Below are 20,654 nucleotides of genomic sequence, written 5' to 3'. Positions count from 1 at the left end.
TTGATCAGAGCCAAATGGGCCCTGGCAGACTATTCTCTCAGGGCAGCCTGAGGGCTCTTCAACTAACAACCTGTGCTAACGGGGGTTAGTACACCGTAAAAGCCTGGACCGCTTGGCACATGTACAGTGAGGGAAAAAAGTATTTGATCCCCTGCTGATTTTGTACGTTTGCCCACTGACAAAGAAATGATCAGTCTATAATTTTAATGGTATGTTTATTTGAACAGTGAGAGACAGAATAACAACAAAAATATCCAGAAAAACGCATGTCAGAAATGTTATAAATTGATTTGTATTACATTCACCGCATCAAAGGGACGCTGGACAGGGGGTTTCAAAGCTTACCCTACGAGGTCCGGACCACTGCTGGTTTTCTGTTCTACCTGAATTTGAGGGCTGTAGTGTGTTCAAACAGGGAAGACTGACAGGGAAGTTGTCTTCATAAAACCATGACTCCGTTTTTGAGACGACATGTTTCAGAAGTCACAAAGGTCTTTGCAATTACAGCTGATCATGTGAGTTGGTACAGGTGATCATGTGAGTTGGTACAGGTGATCATGTGCGTTGGTACAGCTGATCATGTGAGTTGGTACAGGTGATCATGTGAGTTGGTACAGGTGATCATGTGAGTTGGTACAGGTGATCATGTGAGTTGGTACAGGTGATCATGTGCGTTGGTACAGGTGATCATGTGCGTTGGTACAGGTGATCATGGCGTTGGCAGGTGATCGGCGTGTACAGTATCGTGCGTTGGTCAGGTGATCATGTGCGTTGGTACAGGTGATCGCGTCGACAGGTGATCGTCGTTTACAGGTGATCTCTTGTCAGCTTCCGGTACAGCTGATCTGCGTTGACAGGATCGTGGTTGGTACAGCTGATCATGTGCGTTGGTACAGGTGATCATGTGAGTTGGTACAGCTGATCATGTGCGTTGGTACAGCTGATCATGTGCGTTGGTACAGCTGATCATGTGCGTTGGTACAGCTGATCATGTGAGTGCAGCACCTAACCTTGACCTGGTTCAGTAAACCGCACCGCTCATCTGTGTGACTTGAGTTGTCGTAGCTGTATCAAACTAGCAATGCCAATGGGCACGCAATAGACTGGTTGGTTGTTTAGCAACAGAACCGATACGTGTGCAACTGTGGTAAAACAGACAGGGTTGGTTTAGACTGTTGACATGTAAACTATACTTCGTCTCCATGTTTATTGAAAACATAAATACATTTTGCACAATGAGGGCTTGACGTTTTCAAGTAAATCCTTAGCTAGCTAGAGAATTTTATCCATATTAGCAATGACATGAAATCAGTCAAAACAAGACATGGTGTCAAGAACGAGCTCAAACGAGCCACGTACGATTCCCCACATGGCAGCGTCTTGTAATTGTTTCCAGCTATCTGACCATTCAAAAATCATAACCCCACACCTTCCGGCTACATCAATGCGCGTGCGTTATTCCCGTGACGTTGTCAGACAACCTGTCTTGAGTCTCAAATAGAACCCTATTTCCTTTTATAGGGCACTACATTTGACCAGGACCCATACAGAATAGGGTACCATTTGGGACAGAGACATAGATGTTCCATAATATTTCATCCCAGTAGCAAGCGCTCCAGGCCTATTAATCTCTTTCAATGTATTATTTATTTTACCTTTATTTAACTAGGCAAGTAAAGTTAAGAACACTCTTATTTACAATCACGGCCTACACCGGCCAAACTAAAGGTAGTTGAAATGACGAGATACCAGATTCACATTATTATTTATTTTTGATTTATTTTAAATTTTTTGTCATTTTACAACTTGCTTTTGTTAACTAGGGTATAAGGCAATCTCTTGTCTGAAGACAAACTGAAAGTGACAAATATTTTAGAGGCCTGACTGGAAGACGGCTCTGTGGTTAGGCCTGGTGCTGAGTGACATCACTGAGGCTAACCGGGTGCATTTTGGGTGAGACTGAAAAATTGGGCTGAAGCATGATATTGAGATCTGACGATCACAACCAAAAATGGTGGATTTAAGTGATGATGTCCCACTCAGACCGTTGTAACAGTTCCGGTCTGCTTAGACACCAATGTGATGGCAGCTGGGTCTTGTCTGCTTAGACACCAATGTGATGGCAGCTGGGTCTTGTCTGCTTAGACACCAATGTGATGGCAGCTGGGTCTTGTCTGCTTAGACACCAATGTGATGGCAGCTGGGTCTTGTCTGCTTAGACACCAATGTGATGGCAGCTGGGTCTTGTCTGCTTAGACACCAATGTGATGGCAGCTGGGTCTTGTCTGCTTAGACACCAATGTGATGGCAGCTGGGTCTTGTCTGCTTAGACACCAATGTGATGGCAGCTGGGTCTTGTTTGCTTAGTTCATTGACTGTAGATGAACCAGGGGAAAAAAAGGAGCCAATGAAATGTCTCGCTTTTCTCTATAGTCTGTCAACCTGGTTAGAAGATTCACCAAATCAAGAGGGAATAAGCAGGGAATCTGGAATCCTCCCATCAGGGTTTTGTGATTTTTGCAACCCTAGTTTCAACTTGTATAATTTCATATCTGAGGAAATTGGTGGTTGTCTCTCTCTTCTCCCATGTACAGTGATGTGAATGTTGAGCAGGCCGTGGGTGAGGCCTGTATCCGTCTGTCTAACCTCTCTCTTCACTACTTCCTCTCCCATGTAGAGTGATGTTAATGAGGAGCGTGTAGCGCGGGCCGTGGGAGAGGCCTGTATCCGTCTCCACCTGGCTGAAGAGCGGGTCTGTCGACAAATCACGGAGCTGTTCAGAGATGACTTCATCAGGTAGGCTTGGGATTGGTCCTGATTCTCTGACATCATCCTCTTTTTCATGAATAAATGTTTCAAATCCAACATTTTTCCTGATCTATCATGAGTCTGCTGCAGTGCATGGTAGGACAGTGACTGCATACACATCTGAAGAGATTCTGTCCTCAGCATTTATTTAATGAGGTGACGTGCTCGCTGCTCCTGGACTACATGCCTTTTTGTTTTGATGGAGATGGGTAAATTTAAGTAATGGTTATGTCCTTCATCCTGTTTTCAGGGCCTTGCAGCAGTCTCTGTTGTGGCCGTCGGAGGCCTGTGCTGTGCTGGTGGGGAGGTCATGCGGACGCTTCGATATCTATGCCCCCTGGAACGTTACCCTACCCCAGATCCCAAAACCCCCAGTCACCCCACCCACGCCCCCCAAGCCCGGAGCACCACAGAGCAGGGTCCTCTTCCTCACAGACATACACTGGGATCAGGTAAGTCAATGTGGTAGGACAGTTTTTCAGGCCTCTCCTCACGGAAGACGTTTCACCGTGGCTGTAGTCCTGAACTAGCTCACCTAATTTCGCTAATCATTAAGTTGTTGACAAGTTCAATTGGGTGTGCTCTGGAGTAGTGGGTATCTATTCACTTAGATCATTCCTTTTGAGAACGCAGTAGCTATACGGGGCGGCAGGTAGCTTAGTGGTTAAGAGCGTTGTGCCAGTAACCGAAAGGTCGCAGGTTCTAATCCCCGAGCCGACTAGGTGAAAAATCTGTCGATGTGCCCTTGAGCAAGGCACTTAACCCTAATTGCTCCTGTAAGTCGCTCTGGATAAGAGCGTCTGCTAAATGACTAAAATGTAAATGTAAATGTCTATACAACGATATAACATATACAGAAAAGACAGGAATGCCTATGGGGGAGGTGATGCCGTATATGTTCAGAGCCATATACCTGTGAAGCTTATGTTAAGTGTTGTGGTTGCAAGTTCACCTGCCTCATCTAAATCATCTTATTTAGTGGTGCTGCTATAGGCCAAGTGTTAACAGTCAGTATTTGGATAATGGTTGCAATGCTTGATAGTGTGTGATGTTAACAGAGGTCTATTTTCTGGGTGACCTGAACATTGACTGGTTAGCAACTAGCTATGAAGAGGAAGCTTCTGTGACTAATGGCTGTAACATGACCCAGGTTATCACTCAACCAACTACAGTGCATACCAATAGTGTTGGATCTGTGATCATATCTTCACTAATGCTCCAGAGTTTTGCTCCAAAGCAATATCAATTCCCATTGGCTGTAGTGACCATAACATAGTGGCAATGACAAGGCCAAAGGTTGGGCCTAAAGTAATTTATAAAGGATCATACAAAATGTTGTTTAACCTCTTAAATGTAAAGTCCCTGTATTTGGGGACCTTATTTAGATTTTTAAAAAATTCAATTCAGTCCGGTATGAGAACGGTAGCCGCTATCTGCAAAAGCAGAGTGTCTTGGCTATTGATCTGTGCCTTAAAATCTTTGGTGTGACCTACTACCATATATGGGGATACGAATGTATAAGTGCAGGCTGAGCCGATGACCTCATTTCAAGATGGCTGCTACCTACGTTCCGGTTAGCGTTGTGAAGCATAAACTAAGTAAACATAAACAAAAAAAACACGGAATACGTCGACACACACCGAACGCCGGGACTCCACAGATCATGAGGAGGTGTTATTTGTCTGCCTGTGACCTAGCGTTATTGATCACAAGCCCCGAGAGTCAAAATGTTTATTTTACACAACGTTTTCACCAAACAGCAAACATCTTACAAGTTAAGCTTCGATTTGGGGGGGGGGGTAGGTAATAACTAAGAATATCAAACAGGAAGCTAAAAAGGCAGCTATGAATAAGTATACCGGCATAGAAGCTTTGAATAAAATACTGGTCGGACACGGATCAGGGGAGCGATTTGGACAACGAGGATTTCGACTCGTCCGACGAAGATTGATTTCTAGAAGGATTGGATCCACTTTTAGATCCGTAAGTAAATTATTTTAATGACTTTATATAGCTACTACTATGCATTTCATTTTTTATAAGTTATCTGCTTTCTGTGCTTTGGATTTAGTTTACGTAGGCCTATGTAATTTCAATGTTATATAATTCCAAAGTAGTTATTGTCTATGTTTTCATATTAGTTTGCTGTTCTAAGTTTCATCCTTGTAACTTTGGAGAGGCCACTAAACTCTCGTGGCCATTGTTTATTTGTGGTTCTCACCTCTGCTTTTGTCACCAAAGTGTTGCTGTTTGCAGTGTGTGTGTGCTTCACACCTATGTGAGTCACTGTACAGAAAGTTTAGGTGTTTTTACTTCACAGTAATGTCGTTTTGTAAATTTAGTCAACTGTAATTCTGTGTGTCTTACAACAATATGTCCCTTTATTTTATTCACAGGATTTGGACGTTTGGGAGCCCCCCCTCCCCAGCAAGCGCCCCCGCCGGTCAAGGTCTTCACCCCCCCCCACTGCTATGTCAATCACCATGTCTGATGGTTCTACATCCACTTTTCATAGACCTCTTGAAAAATAAAATAGGGGCTTGTGGCACCATTCGTCCTAACAGAATGGGTTTCCCCAAGACCAAGGTAAACCACATGACCAAGACAACGGAGAAGGGGACCATACGTTGGATCAGGATGAACCAGCTGCTTTTTGTGAAATGGAAGGGCACTAGGGAAGTAACCATGCTCACCACACAGCATAAGGCATTCAATAACGACCATGTCTCAAGGAGGGTGAAAAGGGAAGAATGTTTCTGTGAAGGACTACAATGCCAGCGTGGGGGGTGTCGACCTATCCACAAGACCAGGAAGTGGTATAAGACTTTTTCTTACCACTATCCGACACACCAAAAGACAAAAAGGAAGAAACTGCACAAAACACAGGGGGGGGAAGAATGGGTGAAATGCCAGTTTGCATTATGTTTCCTGGCAGAGAGGGCCTGCTTCAAAGACTATCACAACATGCACAAGCTACGGTGAAAGTGAAAATTTAATCATGCCTTTTTTTTTTTTTTTATGATATTGTTCACATGTTGTGGAAGCCATCTGATGTGTTTCCAGCTCTGGGCATCAATAATTCACTTATTATAGCTTGTCAATGAAAGATGACTTTCAAAATAAAAAAAAGTTATTTTGTGTGTGTGCTTGATCTTGTGTATTCTGAACTATGTAACTCCTATCTTCTGATGATAATTTCCTCATCTCTCAGATGTCTTTCCAAATATACCAAGTCAGAATCATGTAGTTACACCTGAATAGCTTTACATTACTTTTGAGTTTGTCTATTTAGGTGGAAATCTACATTTTTCCATTTCCATTTAAGAGGTTAATCTAAGTAAGTGGCTAAATTAAGGTGACAGGGCATCCTATTGCGCGCCGGGAAGTAGGCGAACTTGCCGTTTTGAACCATTTCATGAAGGTACAGACTTTGCCTTCCCAGAGGGCAAATCAAGTGCACTATAGGCCCACCGCTGGCCAGTCGGATGGCTCAGATGACCATGTCTGCAGTAACGTAGCAGGCGTAAAAGAAAGCTACAGCGAAGTTGATACTGTGAGATTTCAAAACGTTTTAAAACCATGACGAGACCGTCAACGAACACAGCAAAGAGCTGCTGTTTTTGAGTGACTTTTAAGTTCTTACTCAGCACTGTCAACACTTTGTATTCAACACTTTTATAAGCAATAAAATGCACTTTCTTCCTATTTCCACTCAGCGTTACAACAAGTACTGCAGCTGTAATGAATGAGTAGGAAAGTGGATCTATAGGCTTGTGTTATTATTAGCAGCTTGGGTCTTTTTTAATATCGAGGAATATTTCACATTCTCTGGTCGTAGGAGAAACAACATGAATTTGTGCATGAGGCAGAAGTAATGCGGTGCGACTCGAGTTTCGCCATCAGCTGGAAGACGGTGTCCCTTTTTATGGTCGGTGTCAGTGGAGGAAAGGGAGAGCGGAGGGCTGGTGAGAGGCGAAGGAAAGGGAGAGAGGAGGGATGCTGAGAGGCGAAGGAAAGGGAGAGAGGAGGGATGGTGAGAGGCGAACCCATCAGTCTGCAGCTCTCTCCCTCCGCTGAGACGGACCATCAGATGGAGGCACCATCAGCCCAGTATAATATAAAGCTCATTATTTAATTTAAATATAAAAATGTTTAAATGGCAGAAACAATGCTTTGGCCGGGCAATAGAAGCAAAGCCAATATGCAGTGATCATGTATTGGACCTATAGCCTACTGCACAAACCTCATTGCTACAGTACTGTTTTTAATTGGTTAATGTTGCATAGGCTTATGTTTTTAAGTCCTGTTAAAAAAAAATAATCTGGGTAGATCTCTGGTTTTTCGTTTTGACTCGGTGATCTTGACTCCCCTGTTAACACGATTTGTGATCGATTCAACGCAATAATGTTATGGGAATAATGCATTTTTATTTTGAAGTAGTTTCTTGCATCAAACAACTCTTTCAGTCACCTTGTCTGAAGTGGATAAACAGGTTGTCACACCCTGCATTTTTTTTTTTTTCCAAAAGTCTCATGGAATGTAGGTCTACATTGAACACCACACATTGGCTGCTACTGTAGGCTGAATGATAGAACAGCTATTTTCCATGTTAAAATGTTATGGGATGCATTTTCTCCATTGTTTTTTGATGGTAGGCCACTCTGGTAGGCCTACATTATGATCAAATAGCCACAGTAGCCTACTTGGCCACTGTTTAAAACTAACTTCAAGCGGGTACAGCCTCAGTGTTCGTAGTAAACGCGCGCTGGCAGTTGCACAGAACTTTCACAACGTTCAAGTTTGCGCTCAACAGACCTGAAATTTGCTCCATGCCGAAAAAATGTAGGGAACATTGGTGACCACCATTTTGCCTCATGCAGCGGGACACATCTCCCTTCGCATAGATCCATGTCGTCGTTCAGCCACGACTCGGTGAAACAACATTAAGATATTAAAGTTTTTAATGTCCCGTTGGTAGGATAGTCTTGATCGGAGATCATCCAGTTTATTATCCAGTGATTGTACGTTGGCCAATGGGACGTGCGGTGTCCCTCAGGGCTCTTCCTTGGGCTCTTACTCTTTATTTGGACAAGAAGCTAGAATGAGTGAATGCTGATGATTCACACTCTGCATGTCAGCACCAAAAGCCAGTTGAGCTCACTGAAATTCTAAATAAGGAGTTAAACAGTATTAGAATGGGTGATTTAAAATGTTTTTAAAAAAATAAACTGATCTTTAAATGCATCTAAAACTAAAGGGGGGAATAACTTTATAGGCATTTCATTAAGTTTAGCTTCAACTAACGCAAGATGATCGCTTCAAGCATTGTGGCAATCATCATTAATGTTCTGTAATGTCATTCTTTGTGTGGAACCCCAGGAAGAGTAGTTGCTGCTTTCGCAACAGCTAATGGAGATCCTAATCAAATAACCAATAAAAAAATATCTAATGTCCATCCTGGTGTTATTTGTGAACAGGAGTATGCGGTGGGCAGCTCTGCTGACTGTAAGGACCCGCTGTGTTGTCGTAACGAGTCTGGATCTCCCAGCTGGCGTCGGAGAGGGGCTGGGTTCTGGGGCTCCTACAGTAAATGTGACCTGCCCCTGAGAACTGTGGAGAACCTGTTGGAGAACGCAGCTAGAACCGGACCATGGGACTGGGTCTACTGGACGGGAGATATACCCGCTCATAACATCTGGTCTCAAACCAGGAATCAACAACTGTCTGAACTCTCCGTTATCACCAGACTGATACACAGGTACACATGGGGATACACAATCTCACACACAGTTTGAACGGTAACTGACCACCTTATTCTTCTTCTCTCTCTGTAGTCACCTAGGTAACGTGAAGGTGTACCCGGCGATCGGTAACCATGAGAGCACACCTGTCAACAGTTTCCCCCCGCCGTTCGTCCATGGCAACCGGTCATCAAGCTGGCTCTATGACACCATGGCCGAGGAGTGGGCGCAATGGTTACCAGAACAGGCCCTGAAGACCCTTCGGTATGATGATGATTGACTGAATAATCTTCTAGCTCAGCAGCTAAATGGGCCTACAGGGTTTACAGGGTTGGATGGAATGGGCCTACAGGGTAGTAAGTTCCCCCTAGATGCTGATCCTGGGTCAGTTGAGCTTTTCCCCCCCACTAAAGCTGATCCCAGATCTGTATCTAGCGGGAAACTGATCCCAGATGGGGGAGTAGCCATCTGTAGTGGGGAGTAGTTCTGCTGAGGCGGCGGTTGTGTTCCCCTTGCTCAGACATTGCATGCATCAACCAATGGTTATGTGCCACGTCACATTTTACGTCATTTAGCAGACGCTCTTATCCAGAGCGACTTACAGTTAGTGAGTGCATACATTATTATTATTTTTATTTTTTCATACCCCCCGTGGGAATCAAACCCACAACCCTGGCGTTGCAAACGCCATGCTCTACCAACTGAGCTACATCCCTGCCGGCCATTCCCTCCCCTACCCTGGACAACGCTGGGCCAATTGTGCACCGCCCCATGGGTCTCCCGGTCGCGGCCGACTACGACAGAGCCTGGATTAGAACCAGGATCTCTAGTGGCACAGCCTTAGACCACTGCGCCACTCGGGAGTTGACTCAATGACTGCATTTGGGCACCAGATTGCAGTATCATGATGTGGTTAGCTGACATGTTAAAACAACCTATCCAGGCGTTGTGAGATCTGGCATGCTTCAGCAACGCCTGGGCAGAGGAACACTACCTGTCTGGGCCAGCAACACATGGGTCCAGTTCAACGCCTGGGCAGAGGAACACTACCTGTCTGGGCCAGCAACACATGGGTCCATTTCAACGCCTGGGCAGAGGAACACTACCTGTCTGGGCCAGCAACACATGGGTCCAGTTCAACGCCTGGGCAGAGGAACACTACCTGTCTGAGCCAGCAACACATGGGTCCAGTTCAACGCCTGGGCAGAGGAACACTACCTGTCTGAGCCAGCAACACATGGGTCCAGTTCAACGCCTGAGCAGAGGAACACTACCTGTCTGGGCAAGCAACACATGGGTCCAGTGCCGTCAACGTCGTTTTAAGGCAGCCCCTCCACACCTCTCTGATTTTAGAGGGGTTGGGTTAACTGTGGAAGACATTTTAGTTGAATGTATATAATTTAGTTGTGCAACTGACCAGGTATCTCCTCCCCCCTCCCTGACTGGATCAGCTAAACATACAGTGCATTCGGACAGTATTCAGACCCCTTCCCGTTTTCCACGTTGTGTTACGTTACAGCCTTATTCAAAAATGGATTAAATAAATACAAATTCTACACACAATACCCCATAATGACGAAGCGAAAACAGGTTTGTAGAAAGTTTTGCACATTTATTCAAAATAAAAAAACAAATACCTTATTTACATAAGTATTCAGACCCTTTGCTATGAGAATCGAAATTGAGCTCCGGTGCATCCTGTTTCCATTGATTTATCCTTGAGATGTTTCTACAACTTGATTGGAGTCCACCTGTGGTAAATTCAATTGATTGGACATGATTTGGAAAGGCACACACCTGTCTATATAAGGTCCCACAGTTGACAGTGCATGTCAGAGCAAAAACCAAGCCATGAGGTCGAAGGAATTGTCCATAGAGCTCTGAGACAGGATTGTGTCGAGGCACAGATCTGGGGAAGGGTACCAAAAAATGTCTGCAGCATTGAAGGTCCCCAAGAACACAGTGGCCTCCATCATTCTTAAATGGAAGAAGTTTGGAACCACCAAGACTCTTCCAAGAGCTGGCCGCCCAGCCAAACTGAGCAATCGGGGGAGAAGGGCCTTGGTCAGGGAGGTGACCAAGAACCCGATGGTCACTCTGACAGAGTTCTAGAGTTCATCTGTGGAGATGGGAGAACCTTCCAGAAGGACAACGACCCTAAGCGCACAGCCAAGACAACGCAGGAGTGGCTTCGGGACAAGTCTCTGAATGTCCTTGAGTGGCCCAACCAGAGCCCGGACTTGAACCCGATCGAACATCTCTGGAGAGACCTGAAAATAGCTGTGCAGCGACACTCCCCATCCAACCTGACAGAGCTTGAGAGGATCTGCAGAGAAGAATGGGAGAAACTGAGAAACTCCCCAAATACAGGTGTGCCAAGCTTGTAGCGTCATACCCAAGAAGACTCGAGGCTGTAATCGCTGCCAAAGGTGATTCAACAAAGTACTGAGTAAAGGGTCTGAATACTTATGTAAAATGTGATATTTCTGTTTTTTTATAAACATGTTTTTGCTTTGTCATTATGGGGTATTGTGTGTAGATTGATGGGTAAAAAAAACAAAACAATGTAATCCGTTTTAGAATAAGGCTAACAAAATGTGGAAAAAGTAAAGGGGTCTGAATACTTTCTGAATCCACTGTAGGCCCACCTGTGGTGGTGGAGGTTGGGCCAGGCACCAGAAAGGGTATGGGTTAGTTGCTGGTCACAGACTCTGAGGAACTAGTTAATGGAGTAGTTTACCCCTAAACAAGGCAATAGTAAACAATGTCGTCCCCCCACGAATGATGCAGCACACCCCCCTTGGGCCAATTTCGTGACAATTTTATAAAAATGTTGCATTAATTAATAAGTGAAAACATTGAACTTGATGGGTCCCAATAGATTTCAGTTGGTTACTATAGCGACCCCCCCCCCCCCCCCTCCCCCCACCCCCGGTCATTCTGCTGGATCTTAATGACTCGTTATTCAGCCAAGTTGTCAATGAGATCACGTGTGACTAACATGCCTACTAACAAACGGACGGCGACCATAGTCCCCCTCGATTTCCCCTTGGACGACAAAGGTTTTCAGAGATGTTATACAGTAACATCGTCCAGGTGGCATTGGATTGTGCCAGTCATTTCTCTGTGATTGAGGCTTTTATATTTCTGCTAATTTGTTTCCCTCGCTCTCCCTCACCCCTCTCTCTCTCCCTCACCCCTCTCTCTCTCCCTCACCCCTCTCCCTCACCCCTCTCTCCAGGCATGGTGGGTTCTACACGGTAGAGGTCCAGCCAGGTCTTCGAGTGGTGTCTCTGAACATGAACTTCTGTGCCAGGGAAAATTACTGGCTGATGGTCAACTCTACTGACCCTGCTAACCAGCTCCAGTGGCTGATCCACATACTACAGGCCAGCGAGGAGAAGGGAGAGAGGGTGAGGAGGGTTATAGATGACCAGCTCCAGTGGCTGATCCACATACTACAGGCCAGCGAGGAGAAGGGAGAGAGGGTGAGGAGGGTTATAGATGACCAGCTCCAGTGGCTGGTCAATATACTACAGGCCAGCGAGGAGAAGGGAGAGAGGGTGAGGAGGGTTATAGATGACCAGCTCCAGTGGCTGGTCAATATACTACAGGCCAGCGAGGAGAAGGGAGAGAGGGTGAGGAGGGTTATAGATGACCAGCTCCAGGTGGCTGGCCAATATACTGCAGGCTACTGGGAGGAGGAGGAGGGTTATAGATGACCAGCTCCAGGTGGCTGGCCAATATACTGCAGGCTACTGGGAGGAGGAGGGTTATAGATGACCAGCTCCAGTGGCTGGCCAATATACTGCAGGCTACTGGGAGGAGGAGGGTTATAGATGACCAGCTCCAGTGGCTGGCCAATATACTGCAGGCTACTGGGAGGAGGAGGGTTATAGATGACCAGCTCCAGTGGCTGGCCAATATACTGCAGGCTACTGGGAGGAGGAGGGGTTATAGATGACCAGCTCCAGGTGGCTGGCCAATATACTGCAGGCTACTGGGAGGAGGAGGAGGGTTATAGATGACCAGCTCCAGGTGGCTGGCCAATATACTGCAGGCTACTGGGAGGAGGAGGAGGGTTATAGATGACCAGCTCCAGTGGCTGGCCAATATACTGCAGGCTACTGGGAGGAGGAGGAGGGTTATAGATGACCAGCTCCAGGTGGCTGGCCAATATACTGCAGGCTACTGGGAGGAGGAGGGTTATAGATGACCAGCTCCAGGTGGCTGGCCAATATACTGCAGGCTACTGGGAGGAGGAGGAGGGTTATAGATGACCAGCTCCAGGTGGCTGGCCAATATACTGCAGGCTACTGGGAGGAGGAGGGTTATAGATGACCAGCTCCAGGTGGCTGGCCAATATACTGCAGGCTACTGGGAGGAGGAGGAGGGTTATAGATGACCAGCTCCAGGTGGCTGGCCAATATACTGCAGGCTACTGGGAGGAGGAGGAGGGTTATAGATGACCAGCTCCAGGTGGCTGGCCAATATACTGCAGGCTACTGGGAGGAGGAGGAGGGTTATAGATGACCAGCTCCAGGTGGCTGGCCAATATACTGCAGGCTACTGGGAGGAGGAGGAGTTATAGATGACCAGCTCCAGGTGGCTGGCCAATATACTGCAGGCTACTGGGAGGAGGAGGAGGGTTATAGATGACCAGCTCCAGGTGGCTGGCCAATATACTGCAGGCTACTGGGAGGAGGAGGAGGGTTATAGATGACCAGCTCCAGGTGGCTGGCCAATATACTGCAGGCTACTGGGAGGAGGAGGAGGGTTATAGATGACCAGCTCCAGGTGGCTGGCCAATATACTGCAGGCTACTGGGAGGAGGAGGGTTATAGATGACCAGCTCCAGGTGGCTGGCCAATATACTGCAGGCTACTGGGAGGAGGAGGAGGGTTATAGATGACCAGCTCCAGGTGGCTGGCCAATATACTGCAGGCTACTGGGAGGAGGAGGGTTATAGATGACCAGCTCCAGGTGGCTGGCCAATATACTGCAGGCTACTGGGAGGAGGAGGAGTTATAGATGACCAGCTCCAGTGGCTGGCCAATATACTGCAGGCTACTGGGAGGAGGAGGGTTATAGATGACCAGCTCCAGGTGGCTGGCCAATATACTGCAGGCTACTGGGAGGAGGAGGAGGGTTATAGATGACCAGCTCCAGGTGGCTGGCCAATATACTGCAGGCTACTGGGAGGAGGAGGGTTATAGATGACCAGCTCCAGGTGGCTGGCCAATATACTGCAGGCTACTGGGAGGAGGAGGGTTATAGATGACCAGCTCCAGGTGGCTGGCCAATATACTGCAGGCTACTGGGAGGAGGAGGGTTATAGATGACCAGCTCCAGGTGGCTGGCCAATATACTGCAGGCTACTGGGAGGAGGAGGAGGGTTATAGATGACCAGCTCCAGGTGGCTGGCCAATATACTGCAGGCTACTGGGAGGAGGAGGAGGGTTATAGATGACCAGCTCCAGGTGGCTGGCCAATATACTGCAGGCTACTGGGAGGAGGAGGAGGGTTATAGATGACCAGCTCCAGGTGGCTGGCCAATATACTGCAGGCTACTGGGAGGAGGAGGAGGGTTATAGATGACCAGCTCCAGGTGGCTGGCCAATATACTGCAGGCTACTGGGAGGAGGAGGAGGGTTATAGATGACCAGCTCCAGGTGGCTGGCCAATATACTGCAGGCTACTGGGAGGGAGGAGGGTTATAGATGACCAGCTCCAGGTGGCTGGCCAATATACTGCAGGCTACTGGGAGGAGGAGGAGGGTTATAGATGACCAGCTCCAGGTGGCTGGCCAATATACTGCAGGCTACTGGGAGGAGGAGGGTTATAGATGACCAGCTCCAGGTGGCTGGCCAATATACTGCAGGCTACTGGGAGGAGGAGGAGGGTTATAGATGACCAGCTCCAGGTGGCTGGCCAATATACTGCAGGCTACTGGGAGGAGGAGGAGGGTTATAGATGACCAGCTCCAGGTGGCTGGCCAATATACTGCAGGCTACTGGGAGGAGGAGGAGGGTTATAGATGACCAGCTCCAGGTGGCTGGCCAATATACTGCAGGCTACTGGGAGGAGGAGGGGTTATAGATGACCAGCTCCAGGTGGCTGGCCAATATACTGCAGGCTACTGGGAGGAGGAGGAGGTTATAGATGACCAGCTCCAGGTGGCTGGCCAATATACTGCAGGCTACTGGGAGGAGGAGGGTTATAGATGACCAGCTCCAGGTGGCTGGCCAATATACTGCAGGCTACTGGGAGGAGGAGGAGGTTATAGATGACCAGCTCCAGGTGGCTGGCCAATATACTGCAGGCTACTGGGAGGAGGAGGAGGGTTATAGATGACCAGCTCCAGGTGGCTGGCCAATATACTGCAGGCTACTGGGAGGAGGAGGGTTATAGATGACCAGCTCCAGGTGGCTGGCCAATATACTGCAGGCTACTGGGAGGAGGAGGGTTATAGATGACCAGCTCCAGGTGGCTGGCCAATATACTGCAGGCTACTGGGAGGAGGAGGGTTATAGATGACCAGCTCCAGGTGGCTGGCCAATATACTGCAGGCTACTGGGAGGAGGAGGGTTATAGATGACCAGCTCCAGGTGGCTGGCCAATATACTGCAGGCTACTGGGAGGAGGAGGGGTTATAGATGACCAGCTCCAGGTGGCTGGCCAATATACTGCAGGCTACTGGGAGGAGGAGGAGGGTTATAGATGACCAGCTCCAGGTGGCTGGCCAATATACTGCAGGCTACTGGGAGGAGGAGGAGGGTTATAGATGACCAGCTCCAGGTGGCTGGCCAATATACTGCAGGCTACTGGGAGGAGGAGGAGGGTTATAGATGACCAGCTCCAGGTGGCTGGCCAATATACTGCAGGCTACTGGGAGGAGGAGGGTTATAGATGACCAGCTCCAGGTGGCTGGCCAATATACTGCAGGCTACTGGGAGGAGGAGGGTTATAGATGACCAGCTCCAGTGGCTGGCCAATATACTGCAGGCTACTGGGAGGAGGAGGGTTATAGATGACCAGCTCCAGGTGGCTGGCCAATATACTGCAGGCTACTGGGAGGAGGAGGAGGGTTATAGATGACCAGCTCCAGGTGGCTGGCCAATATACTGCAGGCTACTGGGAGGAGGAGGGTTATAGATGACCAGCTCCAGGTGGCTGGCCAATATACTGCAGGCTACTGGGAGGAGGAGGGTTATAGATGACCAGCTCCAGGTGGCTGGCCAATATACTGCAGGCTACTGGGAGGAGGAGGGTTATAGATGACCAGCTCCAGTGGCTGGCCAATATACTGCAGGCTACTGGGAGGAGGAGGAGGGTTATAGATGACCAGCTCCAGGTGGCTGGCCAATATACTGCAGGCTACTGGGAGGAGGAGGGTTATAGATGACCAGCTCCAGGTGGCTGGCCAATATACTGCAGGCTACTGGGAGGAGGAGGGTTATAGATGACCAGCTCCAGGTGGCTGGCCAATATACTGCAGGCTACTGGGAGGAGGAGGAGGGTTATAGATGACCAGCTCCAGTGGCTGGCCAATATACTGCAGGCTACTGGGAGGAGGAGGAGGGTTATAGATGACCAGCTCCAGGTGGCTGGCCAATATACTGCAGGCTACTGGGAGGAGGAGGGTTATAGATGACCAGCTCCAGGTGGCTGGCCAATATACTGCAGGCTACTGGGAGGAGGAGGGTTATAGATGACCAGCTCCAGGTGGCTGGCCAATATACTGCAGGCTACTGGGAGGAGGAGGGTTATAGATGACCAGCTCCAGTGGCTGGCCAATATACTGCAGGCTACTGGGAGGAGGAGGAGGGTTATAGATGACCAGCTCCAGGTGGCTGGCCAATATACTGCAGGCTACTGGGAGGAGGAGGAGGGTTATAGATGACCAGCTCCAGGTGGCTGGCCAATATACTGCAGGCTACTGGGAGGAGGAGGAGGGTTATAGATGACCAGCTCCAGGTGGCTGGCCAATATACTGCAGGCTACTGGGAGGAGGAGGAGGGTTATAGATGACCAGCTCCAGGTGGCTGGCCAATATACTGCAGGCTACTGGGAGGAGGAGGGTTATAGATGACCAGCTCCAGGTGGCTGGCCAATATACTGCAGGCTACTGGGAGGAGGAGGAGGGTTATAGATGACCAGCTCCAGGTGGCTGGCCAATATACTGCAGGCTACTGGGAGGAGGAGGAGGGGTGTAACTAACCCGCTCCAATATCACAGGCCAGCGAGGAGAAGGGAGAGAACTTCTGGCTAATGTTAAAGATGGAGGTCCGATATGAGTCTGAGGATGTTTAGTTTAGGGATATGCTGAAGAAAATGATGGGGGGGGGGGGCTGAATTTGTGAGACTTGGTATATTAATTTTTAAAGCGTTGATTTTGGGGAGTCATTTGCTTTGCTGGCTGTAATATAACCATCGTGTCTGTCCCTCTCCCCCTCCTGTCTGTCTGTCCCTCTCCCCCTCCTGTCTGTCCCTCTCCCCCTCCTGTCTGTCTGTCCCTCTCCCCCTCCTGTCTGTCTGTCCCTCTCCCCCTCCTGTCTGTCTGTCCCTCTCCCCCTCCTGTCTGTCTGTCCCTCTCCCCCTCCTGTCTGTCTGTCCCTCTCCCCCTGTCTGTCTGTCCCTCCCCTCCTGTCTGTCTGTCCCTCTCCCCCTCCTGTCTGTCTGTCCCTCTCCCCCTCCTGTCTGTCTGTCCCTCTCCCCCTCCTGTCTGTCTGTCCCTCTCCCCCTCCTGTCTGTCTGTCCCTCTCCCCCTCCTGTCTGTCTGTCCCTCTCCCCCCTCCTGTCTGTCTGTCCCTCTCCCCCATCTGTCTGTCTGTCCCTCTCCCCCATCCTGTCTGTCCCTCTCCCCCTCCTGTCTGTTTGTCTGTCTCAGGTCCACATCATTGGTCACATCCCCCCTGGTCTCTGTTTGAGCAGCTGGAGTTGGAACTACTACCACATCATCAACCGGTAGGAAGGGCTAGTGTCTACGTGGTCATGTAACTGATAACTACTACCACATCATCAACCGGTAGGAAGGGCTAGTGTCTACGTGGTCATGTAACTGATAACTACTACCACATCATCAACCGGTAGGAAGGGCTAGTGTCTACGTGGTCATGTAACTGATAACTACTACCACATCATCAACCGGTAGGAAGGGCTAGTGTCTACGTGGTCATGTAACTGATAACTACTACAACATCATCAACCGGTAGGAAGGGCTAGTGTCTACGTGGTCATGTAACTGATAACTACTACAACATCATCAACCGGTAGGAAGGGCTAGTGTCTACGTGGTCATGTAACTGATAACTACTACCACATCATCAACCGGTAGGAAGGGCTAGTGTCTACGTGGTCATGTAACTGATAACTACTACAACATCATCAACCGGAGACTATCGGGTCATGTAACTGATAACTACTACAACATCATCAACCGGTAGGAAGGGCTAGTGTCTACGTGGTCATATAACAGTCCTCTTTTCCTTGGTAGCCACTACATGATCCCAGACTGGAACAATCTACTGTCACTTCAATATATACTGAACACAAATATAAACGCAACATGCAACAATTTCAACGGTTTTACTCTCAGTTCATATAATGAAATCAGTCAATTTAAATACATTCATTAGGCCCTAATCTATGGATTTCACATGTCTGGGCAGGGGCGCAGCTATGGGTGGGCCTGGGAGGGCATAGGCCCACCCAATGGGGAGCCAGGCCCAGCCAATCAGAATGAGTGTTTCCCCACAAAAGGGCTTTATTACAGACAGAAATACTCCTCAGTTTCATCAGCTGTCCGGGTGGCTGGTCTCAGACGATCCCGCAGGTGAAGAAGCTGGATGTGGAGGTCCTGGGCTGGCGTGGTTACACGTGGTCTGCGGTTGTGAGGCCGGTTGGACGTACTGCCAAATTCTCAAACTACGTTGGAGGCGGCTTATGGTAGAGAAATGAACATTACATTCTCTGGCAACAGGTCTGGTGGACATTCCTGCAGTCAGCAGTTGCACGCTCCCTCAACTTTAGAAGTCTGTGGCATTGTGTTGTGACAAAACTGCACATTTTAGAGTGGCCTTTTATTGTCCCCAGCACAAGGTGCACCTGTGTAATGTTCACGCTGTTTAATCAGCTTCTTGATATGCCACACCTGTCAGGTGGATGGATTATCTTGGCAAAGGAAAAATGCTCACTAACAGGGATGTAAACAAATTTGTGCACACCATTTGAGAGAAATAATATTTTTGTGCGGATGGAAAATTTGATATTTTTATTTCGGCTCATGAAACATGGGACCAACACTTTACATGTTGCGTTTTATATTTTTGTTCAGTGTATATAACCCCAGACTGGAACCAATCAGTCAGTTAATTTTTTTATATCGTCATGTGGACTCCAGACGACATTCAGTTCTCTCTCACTGGTTCTCACACCTCTCCTCAGGGACCCCCTTCCATGTGTTCGATCTATTCCAGAGCTAACGCACCTGGTTCAACTTGTCAATTAATCATCAAGCCCTTGAGTTGATTAATCAGGTGAGCTACAACAAAATAGTGGTCTTCCCTGAGGAGAGGTTTACGAACTAGTTCTCTCTGACTGATGTAAGTTCAGGATCGGATCAACATTTTTCTACTGTGGGAGATTTAATATGTGTATCCGTCCGTGTCCAGGTATGAGGGTACAATCACTGGTCAGTTCTTTGGCCACACCCACATGGATGAGTTCCAGATGTTTTATGACGAGGAGACGATGACGAGGGCTGTGGGCGTGGCCTTCGTCGCTCCCTCCGTCACCACCTATGTCAACCTCAACCCAGGTACACGCACACAAACCTCAACCCAGGCACACAAACCTCAACCCAGGCACACAAACCTCAACCCAGGCACACAAACCTCAAACCAGGCACACAAACCTCAAACCAGGCACACAAACCTCAAACCAGGCACACAAACCTCAACCCAGGCACACAAACCTCAACCCAGGCACACAAACCTCAACCCAGGTCAGATACTTTTACAGTTATCACTCGTGCACATAGACATGCGCGTACAACCTCAAAACCCATGTCAGACAGACTCTATACCCACCGATTGCCAGACCCCCCGCCCCCCGCCCTAACCTAACCCCCCTAAATCAGAATGTATGGTCTCTTCTACTCTGTCAGAGGACAAGACCTCATGAAACTGTTGTATAGTCATGTACTAGAAACATTTCAAACATTTTCCGTACAACTTCTCTAAATGTTGTTTCTGGTTGCCAGGTTACCGGGTCTACCTGGTTGACGGTAACTACAAGGGCAGTTCTCGGTTCGTTCTGGACCATGAGACGTACATCCTAAACCTTACAGAGGCTAACCGACAGCCTGAAGGAGTCTCCTCCCTGCTCCCCACCACCTCACAACTCCCCCTCTACCCCAACCCTGACCCCAACCCCAAATGGACCCTCCTCTACCGCGCGTCGGAAGCCTACGGCGTCTCCTCCCTGTTCCCGTCGGACTGGGACGGGCTGATCCGGACCTTCCTCCAGGACGACCGCGTGTTCCAGCGGTTCTGGTACCTCAGACATAAAGGCCACGTGTCAGAGCCCTGTAAAGAAGCCTGTAAAACCACCATCCTCTGTTTCCTACGTTCAGGCAGATATGATGAGCTGGAGCAGTGTGATCTGATGCAGTTCAGGAGAGATATGGTTAGAGCTGTTAGGAAGACACTGTGTTGAACTGGGTTAGGGCGGGGGACGGGGGGTTAGGGCAGGGGGCGGGGGGTTAGGGCGGGGGACGGGGGTTAGGGCAGGGTGCTGGCCCTGGGATAGGCAATGTGTAGGTGTAGAGTTTGGTTAACTTAGTTTGAATGTCGGCCATGTTGTCGCCAACTGTTCAAGACATTGAATGTGATTCTGGCTAAATAGAACGTCATGGAACACTGGTTGATGGCCTGGATCTTTTGGTTCTGGTCATACCCGGGCCTCAACCTGTCTGTCCAATCCAGTGTCTGCATTGTCAGTCAGAGGACATTTGCTGCTAGCGAAGATGCAATAATGGAGAAAACCTGTTTTTTACAAAGACAACGCAGAACATTGTCATTTTGAGTCTCTTTTCAAAGACAA

General features: G+C 48.4%; 1 protein-coding gene across 2 annotated transcripts in view; it reads left to right on the top strand.

The window, feature by feature from the left end:
- smpd1 (sphingomyelin phosphodiesterase 1) overlaps nt 1-20,296 on the top strand; it is a 20,951-nt gene extending 655 nt beyond the window's left edge. The window contains exons 2-9 of one of the 2 annotated variants that reach the window (XM_041851505.2): nt 2,678-2,796; nt 3,059-3,260; nt 8,286-8,566; nt 8,643-8,813; nt 11,791-12,037; nt 17,440-17,516; nt 19,223-19,368; nt 19,813-20,296. In XM_041851505.2, coding sequence (XP_041707439.2) covers nt 2,678-2,796; nt 3,059-3,260; nt 8,286-8,566; nt 8,643-8,813; nt 11,791-12,037; nt 17,440-17,516; nt 19,223-19,368; nt 19,813-20,267 — 1,698 coding nt within the window. In that variant the 3' untranslated portion in view covers nt 20,268-20,296. The remainder of the gene's footprint in view (nt 1-2,677; nt 2,797-3,058; nt 3,261-8,285; nt 8,567-8,642; nt 8,814-11,790; nt 12,038-17,439; nt 17,517-19,222; nt 19,369-19,812) is intronic. The other variant, XM_041851506.2, reaches the window with a different exon arrangement.
- Nucleotides 20,297-20,654: the final 358 nt, after the last annotated feature.

The sequence above is a fragment of the Coregonus clupeaformis genome, chromosome 27 (assembly GCF_020615455.1).
Source record: "Coregonus clupeaformis isolate EN_2021a chromosome 27, ASM2061545v1, whole genome shotgun sequence".
Lineage (NCBI taxonomy): Eukaryota > Metazoa > Chordata > Actinopteri > Salmoniformes > Salmonidae > Coregonus > Coregonus clupeaformis.
The sequence above is the reverse complement of the archived record's forward strand: the minus strand, read 5'-3'. Positions and strand labels throughout refer to the sequence as shown.